The sequence below is a fragment of the Oncorhynchus gorbuscha genome, linkage group LG02, assembly GCF_021184085.1.
Source record: "Oncorhynchus gorbuscha isolate QuinsamMale2020 ecotype Even-year linkage group LG02, OgorEven_v1.0, whole genome shotgun sequence".
NCBI lineage: Eukaryota > Metazoa > Chordata > Actinopteri > Salmoniformes > Salmonidae > Oncorhynchus > Oncorhynchus gorbuscha.
Window position 1 is genome coordinate 49,944,728 of NC_060174.1, and position 20,204 is coordinate 49,964,931.

Consider the following 20,204-nt stretch of genomic DNA (forward strand, 5'->3'; position numbering starts at 1 on the left):
TTTTTGCTCATGAATAATAAAAAAGTAAAGAAAACGGAATCATATTTACATAAGTATTCAGACCCTTTACTCAGTACTGTTGTACTGTTGAAACACCTTTGGCAGCGCTTACAACATCGAGTCTTCTTGTGACACTACAAGCTTGACACACCTGTATTTGGGGAGTTTATCCCATTCTTCTCTGCAGATCCACTCAAGTTCTGTCAGGTTGGATGGAAAGCGTTGCTGCACAGCTATTTTCAGGTCTCTCCAGAGATGTTCGATCAGGTTCAAGTCCAGGCTCTGGTTCGGCCTTCAGAGACTTGTCCCGAAGCCACTCCTGCATTGTCTTGGCTGTGTGCTTAGGGTTGTTGTCCTGTGAAGATTAACCTTTTCCCCAGTCCGAGGTACTGAGTGCTCTGGAGCAGGTTTTCATTAAGGATCTCTCTGTACTTTGCTTCATTTTATCTTTGCCTCGATCCTTACTAGTCTCCCAGTCCCTGCCACTGAAAAGCATCCCCACAGCATGATGCTGCCACCACCATGCTTCACCGTAGGGATGGTGCCAGGTTTCCTCTAGACGTGATGCTTGGCATTCAGGCCAGAGTTCAATCTAGGTTTCATCAGACCAGAGAATCTTGTTTCTCATGGTTTGAGAGTCTTTGGGTGCTTCTTATCAAACTCCAAGCGAGTTGTCATGTACTGAGGAGTGGCTTTCGTCTGACCACTCTACCATAAAGGCCTGATTGGTGGAGTGCTGCAGATATGGTTGTCCTTCTGGAAGGTTCTCCCATCGCCACAGAGAAACCATGGGGTTCTTGGTCACCTCCCTGACCAAGGACCTTCTCCCCCGTTTGCTCAGTTTGGCCGGGTGGCCAGCTCTAGGAAGAGACTTGGTGGTTCCAAACTTCTTCCACTTAAGAATGACTGTGTTCTTGGGAACCTTCAATGATGCAGACATTTTTTTAGTACCCTTCCCCAGATCTGTGCCTCGACACAATCCTGTCTCGGCTCTCTACGGACAGTTGCTTCGACCTCATGTCTTGGTTTTACCTCTGACATGCACTGCCAACTGTGGGACCTTATATAGACAGGTTTGTGCCTTTCCAAATCATGTCCAATCAATTGAATTGACCACAGGTAGACTCCAATCAAGCAGGATGCACCTGACCTCAATTTCAAGTCTCATAGCAAAGGGTCTGAATAATTATTATATAAATATTATTTTAATACATTTGCAAACATGTCTAAAAACCTGTTTCGATTTGTCATTATGGGTTTTGTGTGTATATTGCTGAGGATAAAAAAAAATCAATTTTAGAATAAGGATGTAACTTAAAATAAAATGTGAAAAATGTCAAGGGGTCTGATTACTTCTGAAGGCAATTTTACCTCCTCTCGGTCAGCAAACGTCTTGAAAATGGCTATGAAAAACAGGCTAGTCCCCTTAGTTGACTCCACACTGAAATACTGAAATAAAATAAACCAGGGGCGCATCTTTGACTTCAGAAGTGGCGGGGACATAACTTGGCCAGAGGGTCCTCCCATTTTTTGGGACATTTAAAGTTAATTTCCTGCATTTCTACACAATTTAATATGACCCTTGGCCCTTCTAGCAGTCTCTATTTAGAACAAAAAGTAAGCAAAAATGCCCACAGTCATCAAGCTAGGTAAGAGATCCTTATTAAATATGATTCAGTGATTTATAAGACTGAACTAAATCAATGATACAATAATCAATAGGGGAAGGAAAAGGGTGTACAGGTGTACAACTGAATGCATTCAACTAACATGTGTCTTCCATTTAACCCAACCCCTCTGAATCAGTATTGTGTTGCAACTGTTTCAACAGCCTAACAAATGAACAACTTTCAAATAAAGTACAAATAAAGTATTAAGACATCCTGTATCAAATTTCAGCCAGACTGCTCAGCCAGACTGCTCAGCCAGACTGCTCAGCCAGCCTGAGCCGCCTGCACGCTCTACCCCCCACCAGCCTAGTCAATACCTCAACTCTCCCCAAAACAAATTCCTTCAGATCTTATTTTTTTCTATCTCAAGGGAAACACACATACACAATAATACACAGAAACAGTAGACCCTCCATGTAATTCATATCACATGCCTAATAGTACTGTAGAGCTCTTTTTACTTGCACACAATACAACTGGGTCACCCCGCCCTGCCCCTAGGGGTCCACGGCCCTGCAGCGCCCCAACCCAACACATCCCACTCAGCTTTAGGATTTTAGTGAAATATTCATTATTGGTTTCAGGTATGTTTGGCCAAGACCAGAGTGACAACCAACAAAACGGTAGACCCCAAGGGCCAGGACTGAGCAGCCCAGCAGCTCGGGATTGCCGAAATAGGTATCTCCCCTGATGCGAGTATGTTTTAAATACAGACTCCTTTAGTTGTACAGTATTCCCAATAAGGCATCCAGACCTTGTGAAAGTTGCACAGTATACCCTAAATCTTGTAATAAGTCATATCTAGTGATGCATAACTTGATATTTATTGCATCCATTGTGGGAGGATAACCAACCTTCAAATTAATGGCAATGCATTTCTTAGCCCCTATAAATGCTAGGTTACACAGTTTCCGCCAAGTCTCCAGTATCAACATTTCCAAGCAAACAAAAACAGGGAGCAGGGACAATTTGTAGATATGCTGTAATAAAATAACATACTCTCATAATTCAGCCAGCCTTCACAAGACCATAATATAATATATAATATATAATAATATATGCCATTTAGCAGACGCTTTTATCCAAAGCGACTTACAGTCATGTGTGCATACATTCTACGTATGGGTGGTCCCGGGGATTGAACCCACTTCCCTGGCGTTACAAGCGCCATGCTCTACCAACTGAGCTATAAGCAGATACAGTGCATTCGGAAAGTATTCAGACCCTTGACGTTTTCCACATTTTGTTAGGTTACAGCCTTAATCTAAAATGGATGAAATATTTATTTTTTCACTTCAATCTACACACAACACTCAATTGATTGGACATGATTTGGAAAGGCATACACCTGACTACTGTACATAAAGTCTCAAAGTTGACAGTGCATGTCTGAGCAAAAACCAAGCCATGAGGTCGAAGGAATTGTCCGTAGAGCTCCGACAGAGGATTGTGTCCAGGCACAGACCTGAGGAAGGGTACCAAAAAATGTCTGCAGCATTGAAGGTCCCCAACAACACAATGGCCTCCATCATTCTTAAATGGAAGAAGTTTGGAACCACCAAGACTCTTCCTAGAGCTAGCCGCCAGGCCAAATGAGCAATTGATGGAGAAGGGCCTTGGTCAGGGAGGTGACCAAGAACCCGATGGTCACTCTGACAGAGCTCCAGAGTTCAAATCAAATCAAATTGTATTTGTCACATGCCCCGAATACAACAGGTGTAGTAGACCTTACAGTAAAATGCTTACTTACAAACCCTTAACCAACAATGCAGTTAAGAAAAAAGTGTTTAAGTATTTACTAAATTAACTAGTAAAAAAAATATATATAAATAACAGTAGCAAGGCTATATACAGGGGGTACTGGTACAGAGTCAATGTGCGGGGGAACAGGTTAGTCTAGGTAATTGAGGAAATATGTACATGTAGGTAGAGGTAAAGTGACGATGCATGGATAATAAACAGAGAGAAGCAGTAGCTTAAAAATGGGTGTAGGGGGTCGGAGGCCGAGCAGTTGCCATACCAGGCGGTGATGCAACCAGCCAGGATGCTCTCGATGGTGCAGCTGTAGAACTTTGAGGCTCTTAGGACCCATGCCAAATTTTTTCAGTCTCCTGAGGGGGAATAGGCATTGTCGTGCCCTCTTCACAACTGTTTTGGTGTGTTTGGACTATGATAGTTTGTCGGTGATGTGGACACCAAGGAACTTGAAGCTCTCAACCTGCTCCCGTACAGCAATGTCGTTGAGAGTGGGGGTGTGCTCGGTCCTCCTTTTTCTGTAGTCTACAATCATTTCCGTTGTCTTGATCACGTTGAGGGAGAGGTTGTTATCCTGGCACCACACTGCCAGCTCTCTGACCTCCTCTCTATAAACTGTCTCATCATTGTCGGTGATCAGGCCTACCACTGTTGTGTAGTCAGCAAATTTAATGATGGTGTTGGAGTCCTGCTTGGTCATGCAGTCATGGGTGAACAGGGAGTACAGGAGCGGACTGAGCATGCACCCGAGAGGCAACCGTATTGAGGATCAGCGTGGCAGATGTGTTGTTACCACCTGGGGGCGGCCCACCAGGAAGGCCAGGATCCAATTGCAGAGGGAGGTGTTTAGTCCCAGGATCATTAGCTTAGTGATGAGCTTTGAGAGCAATACGGTGTTGAACGTTGAGCTGTATCAATGAATAGCATTCTCATGTAGGTGTTCCTTTTTTCAGGAGGGAAAGGGCAGTGCAATAGAGATTGCGTCATCTGTGGATCAGTTGGGGCGATATGCAAATTGGAGTGGGTCTAGGGTTTCTGGGATAAAAGTGTTGATGTGAGCCATGATCAGCCTTTCAAAGCACTTCATGGCTACAGATGTGAGTGCTACGGGTCGGTAGTCATTTAGGCAGGTTACCTTGGTGTTCTTCGGTATAGGGATTACGGTGGTCTGCTTGAAAGATGTTGGTATTGCAGACTCGGTCGGGGACAAGTTGAAAATATCAGTGAAGACACTTGCCAGTTGGTCAGTGCATGCTTGTAGTACACGTCCTGGTAATCCGTCTGGATTTTTCAGTGGCAGGGACTGGGTGACTCGTCAGGATCGATGGAAAGATGAACGGAGCAAAGTGCAGAGAGATCCTTGATGAAAACCTGCTCCAGAGCGCTCAGGACCTCAGACTGGGGTAAAGGTTCAGCTTCCAACCGACAACGACCCTAAGCACACAATGAAGACGATGCAGCAGTGGCTTCGGGACAAGTCTGAATGTCCTTGAGTGGCCCAGCCAGAGCCTGGACTTGAACCCCATTGAACATCTCGGAAGATACTTGAAAATAGCTGAACAGCGATGCTGTTTATGTGGTGTTAGTGTGAAAAATAGGGAATTAGCTAGGGAAACTGACAGATAACATTAAAATTGCAATACTGACTAATAAAACTCACATTGTGCTGAAAAAACATCAGAAGCTATGTCTTCAATTGTTTGGCTGCTGGTTTCATAATTTGATTCAGGTCTAGTGTGACTGTGGCAAAAACAATAGCTAAAGTTAGTGAGCTAGCAAGCTAACGTTAGCCAACTTTTGGCTAGCTCTAGTTAAATGGTACATCAAATTTACTTGTTTAAACCAGACAAAAAAGGCTACAAATATTTCCATACACACAACAGCTGTTAGAAACTGCTACGCGACAGATAGGCAGATGCTAGCTAGAGCTGAACTGGCTGTAGTAGCTATTAGCTAGCTGCTTGTAGTTCATTCACTTCAGTCCAGAGGGGATGAAACATTAGCTAATGTAACATGTCACTTACACTACTAGCTCAGCACTAGGAATACTTTTTTTCTTCTTCTGTCAAACAGTAGTTAACTTGCCAGGGAGATCAGTCAACCAAAGAGTAGCCAGTTTCTGCTCTGCTTGCTTTTACAACTCTGAGAAAAGGTGCAGCTACCTCTGTTCAGCAGCTACCTCTGTTCATCTCTCCTATGCTGGTCCAACACAGAAGCTTTGCCTTCACACCGCCTGTCTGCACGCTCTGCTCTGTGGTGTCTGTGCGGTCCTAAATCCAGCCGGCTGAAACCGGAAAACAGCCTACCCGACCTCTCGGAGTTGTCCACTTAGTCCTAAATCACACCAGTGCCGAGTTTATCACAGTGTAATGATAAAACTGGGGGACCAAAAGGAATGTGGGTGGGGGAGGGGTTATGTCCCCCCGGTCCCCAGTGAATGTTGCACTCTGAAATAAACTTAGCTAATTGCCAATGTTTAGCTGGGTCTGTAATTCTATTTAGTGTATCCCTTAATAAAACATTACCTTTATTTGAAAGAGTTAGCTAGCTGGCCAGCTTGTAAAGTGTCAAATTAAAGTAGCCTTTTCTGTTTAGCTAGCTAAGTCAGCAGCTAGCTTACAAATGTGCTAAAATTAATTGAAATAACATTGAAACTTTATCTAACCCCACTGCTACCATGGGGCAGTCTTTCCACAACTTTGAAATCAGCAAACCGCTCTCCCACATGTGGTCTGCTGTTGTGAGGCCAGTTGAACGTACTGCCAAATTCTTTAAGACGACGTTGAAGGCAGCTTACGGTAGAGAAATAAACATTTTCTGGCAACAGCTCTGCTGCACATTCCTGCAGTCAGCATGCCAATTGCACACTCCTTCAAGACTTGAGACATCTGTAGCATTGTGTCGTGTGACAAAACTGCACATTTTAGAGTGACCTTTTATTGTCCCCAGCACAAGGTGCACCTGTGTAATGATAATGCGTTTAATCAGTTTTTTGATATGCCACACCTGTCAGGTGGATGGATTAGCTTGGCAAAGGAGAAATGCTAACTAACAGGATGTAAATTTAAGGTAAATCATTTTGTGCTTATGGAACATTTCCTGGATTTTTTAAAATTTCAGGTCATGAAACATGGGACCAACACTTTACATGTTGTGTTTATATTTTTGTTCAGTATAAATACAATCTAATTGTATGAGTAGACCCTCACACAGTTGAATTTTACGGTATTATAATAGCCTGCACAGATTAACAATATAGCTCAATGCTATATAAGATGCAGGTATCACGCAGACGTTAGTCAGTTGTTGGTATCACATGTCAGTCAGACGTTCAATGGTAGGCATTCAATGGTATCTCATTCGGCTCTTCTCACTCGCGATGCCATTCTTTGGTGCACAATTTATACTTTATTGTAAAATATTTTATGTCATCAATGGGAGAGTTGTGGGAGAACATTTTCAAAAGAGTGCTAAATGGGACATGTACACGCAGACAGACCAGCAGTTCTTTCAAAAGTTTATTTTAATGAGAGACTTACATTTTCCCACTTGCCACTTTTACCCGCAGGGTTCTTGACATTTATATCTATTCATCTTCCACAAAAATATAATTAGCTAAATAATATCAATAATCATATGAAAATACAACTTCAATGCAGGGATTGTACACTTGCTGTAGACAACGCTAAGAAAAGATAAGGAAAATTACCATTCAACAAAACAGCTTTACTGTTCACAGCAATAAAACCTTTTCCCAACTTCAAATTCATTCATGGTTGGAACGCGGAGAGAAATGTTGACTGGTACTGAATTGACAATGGCATACTGAATGTAAATAATCATTTTGTTGACTTCTAGGATGTTTGATGGGTGGCTCGTCTGCTTGAAAAACCAATTCAATGTTGAAATGATTGGGCAGTGAACAACATGAACAAATTTGCCGCGAAAGACAAAAACAGGAAGAAATAAAACATTCCTTAGTCAAATGAATCTTTGTTATATTCTAATCACATATAATAAAGAACAGGCAATGGGAAATATGCATTTCTTTTACAATATATTATCACTTGTAAAACAATGAGCTATCTTGAAGGTTGGAACAAATGTCTGGACTGCACACAAAATGTTTTGTGAGGACCATTTTTGAAAAAAAAAAAGAAGGAAATTCTAGGACTAACAGTGGCCCAACCCTTAGTGACATTTTGATGCTGGAACTTATTGGGATGACTCATGTACTGGAGGCCACTGCAGGCTAGTCACTAGCTGGCACAGCCACAGTCAACATCTGATTTGAACCCTAACCCCCAACCACACTGCTAACCTTATCGGAAATCGCTCTGCTTCCAAGACGAGATTCGTCCCAATAAACGTCGACCTGCCATTTTGATAACGTCAAAAGTAGTGCTCTTGTTGAAACTTGATGTAACTTTTAAAATGAATGCAGTGTGTAAGGTGTATAATGTTCTCAATTAACAGTAGCACAATTTATTTGCACTGTCAAAGTTGGGCCTATATTCTTTAGGCGGATCTGAAAGGATTAGATGGGTGAAAGTGACTTGGGAAGAAGCTGCACTCACCCTCGTTAAAGGCTTGGAGGAACTCACCCTCGTTGAAGGCTCGGAGAAACTACCACCATATTGTTTACATCCAGTCCAATCCTTTTATATAAAAGCCAGACAGGGAAGAAGTAAGAGCTCGAGAAAAGGGCTAGAGACAGAAATTGAACAAAGCCAATGACTTTCAATCAGTGGCCTGAAAGCACCGGATACGTAGAAGCAAAGTGTTAGACACCATTTCCAAAACCATTCTGGGGTGTAAGACTTTTAGAACAGAGGCGTCTTGAGATAGTCGGCACAAAATGTGCATCTGAACCCTCTCTTACACACGCATACAGGCTAATCCTAACCTTTCCATCCACAGGGCGTAACATTTACAGATTCATATAAATATACTAAAAAAATAAATACATAAACAAATACAAATCATTTTGTAAATAGGCAAAATAGTGGAGTACTGATGTTTTCATGTACAGGAAGTTTGCAAATTGCAGATATTGTGGCATTTTGTATTCTACCAGTAGGTACATTAGACTGTAAGATATTACGGTGATTAAACAGTATTGTGAAATAGCCATTGAACAGATCATTACAAAAATCATCCCCTTTATGCACGGAAACTGGTCCATTTGGGCTGATCCCTTGGCCTGATCCTTTCGTGATTTTGTGCTCTCATACATGGTACTGTAGTAATCTATTTTGCTGATGGTTGGAGTTGGCACTTAGAACCCACACTTGGACCAGTCCAGGAGAGATGGCAAATCGATATTCATTTTAATTCAGCTGGTGAAAAATATACAATCCCTATCCATTGTTTTTTGTTGTTGTCTCACTCTAACCTCCATTTCACCTTTTTAAATAACATTTTGCTCTACTTTTTCCATTGCAAATGTAGATGAGTTGCTGAAATACGTACATTTTCAACAACTCGTGTTGTCAGTGCAAGCATTTTGCCCAATATAGCAATAATATCCATAGTTTTATACCATACATTTTCCCTTGTCATTTATGCTGTAAAGTTTAACTGCCAGTATAGACCCAACCAATGCACCAGGGTGTATTGCCACTTCATAAAGTACAGGAACAACTGTTCAGGCTCGACGACCTTCCTCCAATGGGCAGTGTGTTCAAATTACAGAAAGACTATGCCCTCAAGACGAGGATAGCGTCAATCTGCCCATTCAACTAACAGAAAAAGGAGAAATCTCCTTCCAACTTGGCTTTAAAAATATCACGACCAAAAGCCCTGGTAAGAGTAACACGATGGCCTTTGTTTCGGCGGCAGAGAGTGGAGTTGAGTTCTGTGACATGGCGCATCTATCTACAGAGGTCCTCCACCGCAGGCGCAGGTTTGCGTTGGTGCTGAGGCTTCCTCCTCCTGCCAGTACAGCTCCGCCTGCTGCCTTGGTGGTTCCTGCATGACGACTGTCCTGTTTCTGTGCTTGGATGTGTGTTGGCATGGCTATTCAGACGAGACGTCAAACTTTCTCTGTCCACCTGTTGCCAGGAAAACACACAAGACAAGATTAATTGTATTGTCCCCTGATGGGAAATTTGTCTTGGAATAACATTTAGTGTGACATACATGGATGTGTGTTAAGTTAACACTAAAGCTTGTTTGATATAGGGTCGTTCCACCAATTCCCTGTCTTTTGAGACATGTAACTTGGTAACAAAATATGGGATATCACCACATTTTAACATTGTCATAAAGAGCACATGTTAAACTTTAAAAAAAAACTTGTATTCCCATTTGCTGAGGTTAAATAAATAAAAATAATACTATAATAAGTGCCTATTCAATTGCAAATAAAGTAACAGGTTGACGATTTCATCTTAAATCAGCCATAAATCCACTTGTGAAAAGACGCAATTGAAAGCAAGATTAATTTTAAATTGTAAAAACATTATAGCCTGTCTACCTATGGGTAACTGGGTTGATGCTCAATTTTCCACCACAAAACACCAGAAAAGGGCCAAAACGAGTAGAACCAGCTCACCTGCTTTTACACTATAATTTGACTATTAGATGTTTAATGTTGCTTTGAAAAAAAGACCAAATGAAAGTTCAGTTCACATAACAGAGTTGACCTTAAAATGAGGGACAGACTAAATTAATCACTAATTGCATGAAATGAATAACATTCAGAAATGACTTTGTCAAAGCAAAACTATGGCTTTGCAATGATGGTGAAAACAATGTTATGACTATAACTACTGTTCCCTGAAGTAGGGAAATTACATACACCATACTATGGGGAGTTGCATTCTCACTACTTCTGTTGAAGTATCTACAATAACACCTGTCCAGGCCAGTGAAGTCCCGCCTTCCACAGGTGATAAGCGTGAGGCTCCGATTCATTCCTTCAATTTAATACCTCATTCCCTCCTTCAGGGAAAAGTAGTTATAGTCTTAACGTTACTTTACCTTTCAGTCATTCAATGTCGGTACAACATATTATGGGGAAATAATCACACCCCATACGGACGCCAACAGATACTAAATGGAAACGCCCCATGGCAGACCACCCAGACCTGACCCTGCCAGATACGGAAGTCTGGGTATTGCGTTGCCTAGTGACTTTCCCCTGTCCCAGCCGTAAGCATTACATTTACATTTACATTTAAGTCATTTAGCAGACGCTCTTATCCAGAGCGACTTACAAATTGGTGCATTCACCTTATGACATCCAGTGGAACAGCCACTTTACAATAGTGCATCTAAATATTTTAAGGGGGGACGGGGGCGAGAAGGATTACTTTATCCTATCCTAAGTATTCCTTAAAGAGGTGGGGTTTCAGGTGTCTCCGGAAGGTGGTGATTGACTCCGCTGTCCTGGCGTCGTGAGGGAGTTTGTTCCACCATTGGGGAGCCAGAGCAGTGAACAGTTTTGACTGGGCTGAGCGGGAACTGTACTTCCTCAGTGGTAGGGAGGCGAGCAGGCCAGAGGTGGATGAACGCAGTGCCCTTATTTGGGTGTAGGGCCTGATCAGAGCCTGGAGGTACTGAGGTGCCGTTCCCCTCACAGCTCCGTAGGCAAGCACCATGGTCTTGGCGGATGCGAGCTTCAACTGGAAGCCAGTGGAGAGAGCGGAGGAGCGGGGTGACGTGAGAGAACTTGGGAAGGTTGAACACTAGACGGGCTGCGGCGTTCTGGATGAGTTGTAGGGGTTTAATGGCACAGGCAGGGAGCCCAGCCAACAGCGAGTTAAAGTAATCCAGATGGGAGATGACAAGTGCCTGGATTAGGACCTGCGCCGCTTCCTGTGTGAGGCAGGGTCGTACTCTGCGGATGTTGTAGAGCATGAACCTACAGGAACGGGCCACCGCCTTGATTTTAGTTGAGAACGACAGGGTGTTGTCCAGGATCACGCCAAGGTTCTTAGCGCTCTGGGAGGAGGACACAATGGAGTTGTCAACCGTGATGGCGAGATCATGGAACGGGCAGTCCTTCCCCCGGGAGGAAGAGCAGCTCCGTCTTGCCGAAGTTCAGCTTGAGGTGGTGATCCGTCATCCACACTGATATGTCTGCCAGACATGCAGAGATGCGATTCGCCACCTGGTCATCAGAAGGGGGAAAGGAGAAGATTAATTGTGTGTCGTCTGCATAGCAATGATAGGAGAGACCATGTGAGGTTATGACAGAGCCAAGTGACTTGGTGTATAGCGAGAATAGGAGAGGGCCTAGAACAGAGCCCTGGGGGACACCAGTGGTGAGAGCGCGTGGTGAGGAGACAGATTCTCGCCACGCCACCTGGTAGGAGCGACCTGTCAGGTAGGACGCAATCCAAGCGTGGGCCGCGTCGGAGATGCCCAACTCGGAGAGGGTGGAGAGGAGGATCTGATGGTTCACAGTATCGAAGGCAGCCGATAGGTCTAGAAGGATGAGAGCAGAGGAGAGAGAGTTAGCTTTAGCGGTGCGGAGCGCCTCCGTGATACAGAGAAGAGCAGTCTCAGTTGAATGACTAGTCTTGAAACCTGACTGATTTGGATCAAGAAGGTCATTCTGAGAGAGATAGCGGGAGAGCTGACCAAGGACGGCACGTTCAAGAGTTTTGGAGAGAAAAGAAAGAAGGGATACTGGTCTGTAGTTGTTAACATCGGAGGGATCGAGTATAGTTTTTTTCAGAAGGGGTGCAACTCTCGCTCTCTTGAAGACGGAAGGGACGTAGCCAGCGGTCAGGGATAAGTTGATGAGCGAGGTGAGGTAAGGGAGAAGGTCTCCGGAAATGGTCTGGAGAAGAGAGGAGGGGATAGGGTCGAGCGGGCAGGTTGTTGGGCGGCCGGCCGTCACAAGACGCGAGATTTCATCTGGAGAGAGAGGGGAGAAAGAGGTCAGAGCACAGGGTAGGGCAGTGTGAGCAGAACCAGCGGTGTCGTTTGACTTAGCAAACGAGGATCGGATGTTGTCGACCTTCTTTTCAAAATGGTTGACGAAGTCATCTGCAGAGAGGGAGGAGGGGGGGGGGGGAGGATTCAGGAGGGAGGAGAAGGTGGCAAAGAGCTTCCTAGGGTTAGAGGCAGATGGTTGGAATTTAGAGTGGTAGAAAGTGGCTTTAGCAGCAGAGACAGAGGAGGAAAATGTAGAGAGGAGGGAGTGAAAGCATGCTGTGGTCTACACTGGGAGCAGTGACATCCAAGCAATAAAACTCAAAAGTGTGTGGTGATGCCAAACTCCCCGCATCACAAATATCTTACAGTCAACACTTTAAACAATTCCCAAGACGCTGACAGACCCCTGGTGGAGTGGGCGTGTACACTGCTAGGTAAGCATTGCCTCTTGCTGCAAAACTCAGCAAAAAAGAGAAACATCCTCTCACTGTCAACTGCTTTTATGACTAACAGAAATGTAATAATGTGTCCCTGAACAAAGGGGAGGGTCAAAAGTAACAGTCGATGTGGCCACCAGCTGCATTAAGTACTGCGGCGCATCTCCTCCTCATGGACTGCACCAGATTTGCCAATTCTTGCTGTGAGATGTTACCCCACTCTTTCACCAAGGCACCTGCAAGTTCGGGGACATTTCTGGGGGGAATGGCCCTAACCCTCACCCTCTGATCCAACAGGTCCCAGATGTGCTCAATGGGATTGAGTTCCAGGCTCTTCGCTGGCCATGGCCATGGAAATCACGCACAGAATGAGCAGTAAGGCTGGTGGCATTGTCATGCTGGAGGGTCATATCAGGATGAGCCTGCAGGAAGGGTACCACATGAGGGAGGAGGATGTCTTCCCTGTAACGCATAGCATTGAGATTGCCTGCAATGACAACAAGCTCAGTCCGATGATGAGGTGACACACCGCCCCAGACCATGACGGACCCTCCACCTCCAAATCGAGTACAGGCCTCGGCGTAACGCTCATTCCTTTGACGATAAATGCGAAGAGTACTTTTTGTCAGTCCTGTCTGGTCCAGCGACGGTGGGCTTTTGTGCCCATAGGCGACGTTGTTGCCGGTGATGTCTGGTAAGGACCTGCCTAACAACAGGCTTACAAGCCCTCAGTCCAGCCTCTCTCAGCCTATTGCGGACAGTCTGATCACTGATGGAGGGATTGTGCGTCCCTGGTGTAACTCGGGCAGCTGTTGTTGCCATTCTGTACCTGTCCCGCAGGTGTGATGTTCGGATGTACCTGTCCCGCAGGTGTGATGTTCGGATGTACCGATCCTGTGCAGGTGTTGTTACATGTGGTCTGCCACTGCGAGGACGATCAGCTGTCTGTCCTGTCTCCCTGTAGCGCTGTCTCACAGTACGAACATTGCAATTTATTTCTCTGGCAACATCTGCAGTCCTCACGCCTCCTTGCAGCATGCCTAAGGCATATTCAAGATGAGCAGAGTTGCCTTCGTAGGATGTGTCTGATGTGATCACCTTGCGGAATACAACTCAGCCCATGAGAGCTCCCTGACAATAGCAGAGGATTCCACCACTGGGCCATGGTCCATATGCCTGACAGGGACACCTGAAGTGAGCAGCATTGGCTGCAAGATGCGTCAGGTGAGTGGCTGCCACAATCTATGTGCCCAGGTTTGCCTGAAGCCCAGCTCTTACGGGCATAGAGGGCTCTGGCAATGACTGACGTAGTATCCTGTGTGACCTAGCAAAATGTGAGAGCACTGTCGTCATAGCAATGTTTCTGTGGTGCAGTTGCTCAGGGGCTACTTCCTCATCAGAGGAGCATGCAAGCTCCGCTCGGTCTACCCCTCCCAACTCCAGGAATAGAAAATAAGGATGGGGTTGCCATAGCACTGGGGGAATGCTAGTAAGCTTAATTCACTGAAAGTTATGGATGATAGCCAAAGTTAGTCAGGAGGCTCTTCAGTCTAAGCTAAGCTAGCTAGCCTCTGACCGCAGCACAGTATATTTAGAATAACTAATTGACATAGCGCTACTTATACTAAACGAGAGCTACCCAAGCAACTCCACCCGGGGGGGAGACAGGAAAAGCTAGTAGTAGCTAGCTCATCTTGGCAAGTTAGCTAACCAGGCTAGCACGCTATGCAGCATGTGTTAGCTAGTCTAGTCTCGTAAGTCTATGTAGGACCGGATCACAGAGGTGGGACCTGAACCCAGACACAGGCAGCGGGGGGGGGTGGGGGGGTAAGCCAGGAAAAATTTGACCCGACATCAGATTCCGCAACACCGACTCATCCGAGGTACCGGCATCCGGAAGAGAATGTCACTATCGGAAACACCAAGGTCCCTAAAGAATGCAACACGATTGTCAACAGAACCTGGACCGCGGACTAGTAGGGGAACAGTGCCAGACATCCCCTAGTCTCACATACAAACTGATTTGAATGAGGGCAGCCAGATCATGCACCGAGCCGAGACATACAAGACAACAAACGTGAGTATCTTTCTATTCATTGGGGGCATGTTCGTGAAACCAAACCCAGCTTGTTTGCCTTCGTCGTTTCAGTGGCATTAGCCATCTTTACTTACTGCTAAAACCAGGCCAAGCAATTAGAAGATTAACTAATTGATTGTGATTAGGAAACTTATTAGAACCATACAAACTTCAGCCCACGACATCCAGTGGGAGATCATGCTCTAACACTAAGGGACAGTTCAGTTGGCGCAACGAAAAGACAGTCTCGAGTTCCAATTGTTTGTTTGTGTAGCGTGAATTGTTCCTGTTAACAGAGGTGAAGAGCGGCATAATTGAAGGAATGAACCCAAGCCTCACGCTTATCACCTGTGGAAGGTTGGCTTCCAGCGAGGCACAGATTTCATTGTAGATCCTTCAACCGAAGTCACGAGAGTGTATGTTGTACCGAAGTTGACTGGCAAAGAGAACGTGTAGAAATGTCAGGGTTAAGTGTTGTCTTCCTAGAAGTCACAAATGGTGTTGAATTTTGGCCTTTTAGCCAGTCTGATTTATTTAATTTTCCATGTGGCCTATATTAAAAGGGCACTTCACTGAATATAACAGGCCTTAGCTTTTTTTTTTTTTTTTGACTGGTGTGATGGCCTGCATCTGATGGTCAGTCTGAGGAGAGGGAGAGAGGAGAATAACGGCCTCTCACCCGACTCACCGTACCTCCGCTCTCACCGAGACAAAGTCTTCCAGCTGATGGCGAAACTCAAGTCGCACTGCATTATTTCGGAATCGTGCAGCAAGTCAAGTTGCTACTCTTATGAACAGAGAAAGTAAAATATTTCTTGATACTAAAAAAAGACAATCCTCTGCCTCGAATAATAACAACGCAAGCTTATCGAAACACTTTGCTATACTCACTCATTGCAGCTGCAGTACTGGTTGTAGCATGAGTGAAAGTACGAAGAACACACATTCTATGGCTTATAAAAAAGTGTTGAGCAAGATGACGGTGCTGGATAACAACTTACACATGAAATTAATTTGAAAAAACAGCAGCTCTTTGCTGTATTCATTGAATCTCTCTAGTCAAGTCTGGAAATCTCAGTCTCAATTTGCTGTGCACTAGAGGCTTCTTTTTACAACAAATGGCTTGAGGAAACTGTGCAGACACAGTGATCTGAGCTATCGGATTGGCCACGGTAGGCCTGCAGGGTAAGCTCCACCGTCAGACACATGAAATTATTCAAAATGGGAACACTTTTACCTTCCTGGCACTAGGACTGCTAAATCAAGTGCACCTACCGCCAACAGAGCTGATCGGAAAATAAAATAAAATAGGAATGCAAGGTTTTATCGCTGTTTTTTACAGAAACGTTTGGTGATCGATTACGGATGCCTTGGAGATCGAGCAGTCGATCGCGACCGACCGGTTGGTGAGCAATGCTAGAGTTAGTCACCTACCTTGCTCTTGTTCGAGTGGCTCACGTGGCTTCCGGAAGAGGAACTTGTAGCCCTGTGATTGGTCAATCCTTGGGGGGGCAGCTCTGTGTGCGGATAAGCCCCGCCTGCCACGCGGCAACACCGTTTTACAGGGGCTTCCGTCCGAATCCTGGAGGGTTCAGACCATCCAATCAAACATGGGCAAAATACAGTTTAACGACAGGTATCTCAAACTTCTAACACATGAAAGGGTAGATTGCCTTAGGGACCTTTCTGATAGCTCTAAAATATTTTTCTAACTAATAGTTAGTCTATCTTTAGAGATTTTACATCATAGTTGCTAAGGAAAGGTCAGCACTGGGGCTGTAGGTATTAAGCATCTCAGAGTATCACTTGACACATACAGCCCCTGGTTTTTAAGGTGCAAAGTGTGTGGAGAGAACACGTTCGGTTTCACAAGGCACCCACAGCATCGCTGGAGCTAGCTGATGAAGACTGCGGCGAGGAGGATGATGAAGAGGAGGATGGAGAGGAAGGAGGAGGAGAGGAGGAGCTTGGTGATTCCACCCCTTCCTCAGAGAGATTGTTGTTGCATTCGTACGTCTGCTGAGGCTCCACCAGCAACGTGACATCATTTCCTGTGACATAGGGGAAACAGTAAGAAATGTGGGGCAAGACAAGTTTACACTGTTTTGATATAGTGTTGTACTTGGACTGGATAACTGTGAAAATCTATTAAAAATCAATTATATAAAATGGGCTTTAAAATGTCTCATCTCCTTACCGTTTAAGGTCAGGGAGTTCAGTGATAGATCAGCCCACTTCATGGTGATCCAGTCCCTGTATTCTGCCACTTCCTGAGTCACCCGGATTATTCTGCCCAGTATACTGCAGGACACACAACAAACAATGTTACCACAGGTTGGAAAAGGGGACACATGTACATGTGCAATCTTTTTCCCCACTTAATATTGTAACAAAAAATATATACAGTACCAGTCAAAAGTTTGGACACACCAACTCATTCAAGGGTTTTTCATTATTTTCTGCATTGTAGAATAATAATGAAGACCTTAAAACTATGAAATAACACATACTATCATGTAGTAACCAAAAAAGTGTTAAACAAAGCAAAATATATTTTAGATTCTTCAAAGTAGCCATCCTTTGCCTTGATGACAGCTTTGTACACTCTGGGAAATCTCTCAACCAGCTATTCCAACAGTTTTGAAGGAGTTCCCACATATGCTGAGCACTTGGCTGCTTTTCATTCACTCTGCAGTTCAACTCATCCTAAATAGCAAATAGCCCTTACAAGGCCTGGATGTGTATTTTGGGTCATTGTCCTGTTGAAAAACAAATGATAGTCCCACTAAGCCCAAACCAGATGGGATGGCATATTGCTGCTGAATGCTGTGGTAGCCAAGCTGGTTAAGTGTGCCTTGAAGTCTAAATAAATCACTGACAGTGTCACCAGCAAAGCACCGCCACACCTCCTCCTCCATGCTTCACAGTGGGAAGCACACATGCGGAGATCATCTGCCTCACGAAGACACGATGGTTGGAACCAAAAATATCAAATTTAACCTCATCAGACCAAAGAACAGATTTTCACCCGTCTAATGTCCATTGCTCGTGTTTCTTGGCCAAAGCAAGTCTCTTCTTATTATTGGTGTCCTTTAGTAGTGGTTTCTTCGCAGAAATTTGACCATGAAGGCCTGATTGACGCAGTCTTCTCTGAACAGTTGATGTTGAGATGTGTCTGTTACTTGAACTCTGAAGCATTTTTTGGGCTGCAATTTCTGAGGCTGGTAACTCTAATGAACGTATCCTCTAGAGCAGAGGTAACTCTGGGTCTTCCTTTCCTGTGGCAGTCCCCATGAGACCCAGTTTTATCATAGCGCTTGAAGGTTGTTGCGACTGCACTTTCAAAGTTCTTGAAATGTTTCGTATTGACTGACCTTAATGTCTTAAAGTAATGTACTGACGTTTCTCCTTGCTTATTTGAGCTGTTCTTGCCATAATATGGACTTCATCTTTTACCAAATAGTTTATCTTCTGTATACCCCCCTACCTTGTCAAAGCATAATTGATCGGCTCAAATGTATCAAGGAAGAAATTCCACTAATGAACTTACAAAAGCACACCTGTTAATTGAAATGCATTCCAGGTGACTACCTCATGAAGCTTGTTGAGAGAATGCCAAGCGTGTGCAAATCTGTCATCAAGGCAAAGGGTGGCTATTTGAACAATCTCAAATATATAGTTTATTTACATTTGTTTAAAACTTTTTTAGTTACTACATGATTCCATGTGTTATTTCACAGTTTTGATGTCGTCACTATTTTTCTACAACATAGAAAATTCTACAATGTAGAAAATAGTCAAAGAAAAACCCTTGAATGTCCAAACTTTTGACAGTTACTGTATATAACATTGGTTGCAAGAATTTTGTATAATAATTTTGCATATCAGTTCATAAACCATGTGCCATGGAATGTGTCATGCCCTCAAACTAAGGCGCGCTGCCTGCGTTTACTTACAGGCTGTTTCAACTTGTCAATTTCAAATGCTTTTCTAACTTGTTTTATTTTCTAACCGTTCGAATGGAGGAGTGTTCTGCCTCCTCATTAATTCGTATAAAAGTAGGGCATTTCACTTTCACAAACAATACATTTTTTTAGGCATTTAAGGAGCTGAATTTTCCAGCTGGTGACAGCATTGCCTTCATTGTTGTTTTCATTACTACATGATAATAACTTTGGACATGTGTGCGTTTCTATCAAAATTAGTGCCTTATTATGTTATAATAGTTTCTGTATGTCGTTTCTACTGTAGCTCACTGTATGTAAGGAGCATCATTTGTGTGTATTCCTTATAACTACAGACACGTGAGGTAACGTTACTTATTTCATAACCTTTATGGTGTTATACACAATCGTCCTCACGTAGCTAGCTACATTTACATTTACATATAAGTCATTTAGCAGACGCTCTTATCCAGAGCGACTTACAGCTACATTCTTCTATTAGCTCTGTAAAACAAATGATAATTGCGTCAGAGAAGTATTCGCTTGTGTTGTCCTTTTGAAGCTACCCTGGCCTTATGACTATGGTTGGTTTTCATTCGACCCGTTTAGCATAGCGCTGTCCTGCCCTGCACAATTGTGGAGCACAACAGCTACCGTTTCTTACTGCTCTATAACTCATATTTAGGATTTGGTCAATACGATGTATTATTATTTTATTTTTTTAAAGCAGTGTTATGTTACTTCTTGTAATACTTTTACTTCTTTGTAATTGTATTGCTATATCCTGACATTGTATACTAATTACAAAATCATTCCTCTTTATTCTGTACTTTCAAAAACCACACACACAAACCGTATTGGACATCATTTGCCAATGTCATAAATGGAGACGGACATCTTTTGAGGTGAAGATTGAGGACAGCTTTTGTATGCTAGCGTACCCTCAACAGTTTTAATGGATGAAAACCAAGCAAGAAAACACATAGGCCTATATGTAATAGTCGTCTATTTTATTGAAGTATTGGTGACTGGTTGAACAACAACTTGTTTTGCTAGAAGAGAAAAAACAACTTCCACAAAAGGCCAACAACTTAAGAAAATGCATAACCCATATTGCATATTCATGCAGTGATTGAACAACAACTGCATTTCCACACCCCACCCCTAAAGGCATAGCATCATAGCAGGTCACCTGTCAAGTCACCTGTCAGGTCAGTCAGTCACTAATTGCTGCAGATGTACTCAATAGTGCTTGAGCATATGATACTCCCCAATGCATGGTTGAAACACAGAGGTGTGTCGCAAGCTGAGCACATGTACTTTCTCAACCTCGGTTTCCTTCTCCTGGCGCCAGACAGGCAAACTTTGTCGTGCCTCCATGTGCGACTACCTTGAGTAGCAGTTTGAGGGACTTCGTAGGGAAAATGCCGTG

At 43.9% G+C, this 20,204-nt stretch overlaps 1 protein-coding gene across 2 annotated transcripts in view; it reads right to left on the reverse strand.

The window, feature by feature from the left end:
- Positions 1 to 6,929: 6,929 nt before the first annotated feature.
- LOC124003826 (terminal nucleotidyltransferase 4B-like) overlaps positions 6,930 to 20,204 on the reverse strand; it is a 53,842-nt gene continuing 40,567 nt past the window's right edge. For both annotated transcript variants that reach the window (XM_046312434.1, XM_046312442.1), the window contains exons 9-12: positions 17,026 to 17,129; positions 16,710 to 16,879; positions 16,263 to 16,410; positions 6,930 to 9,478 (exon numbers count right to left, since the gene is read on the reverse strand). In XM_046312434.1, coding sequence (XP_046168390.1) covers positions 9,444 to 9,478; positions 16,263 to 16,410; positions 16,710 to 16,879; positions 17,026 to 17,129 — 457 coding nt within the window. In that variant the 3' untranslated portion in view covers positions 6,930 to 9,443. The remainder of the gene's footprint in view (positions 9,479 to 16,262; positions 16,411 to 16,709; positions 16,880 to 17,025; positions 17,130 to 20,204) is intronic.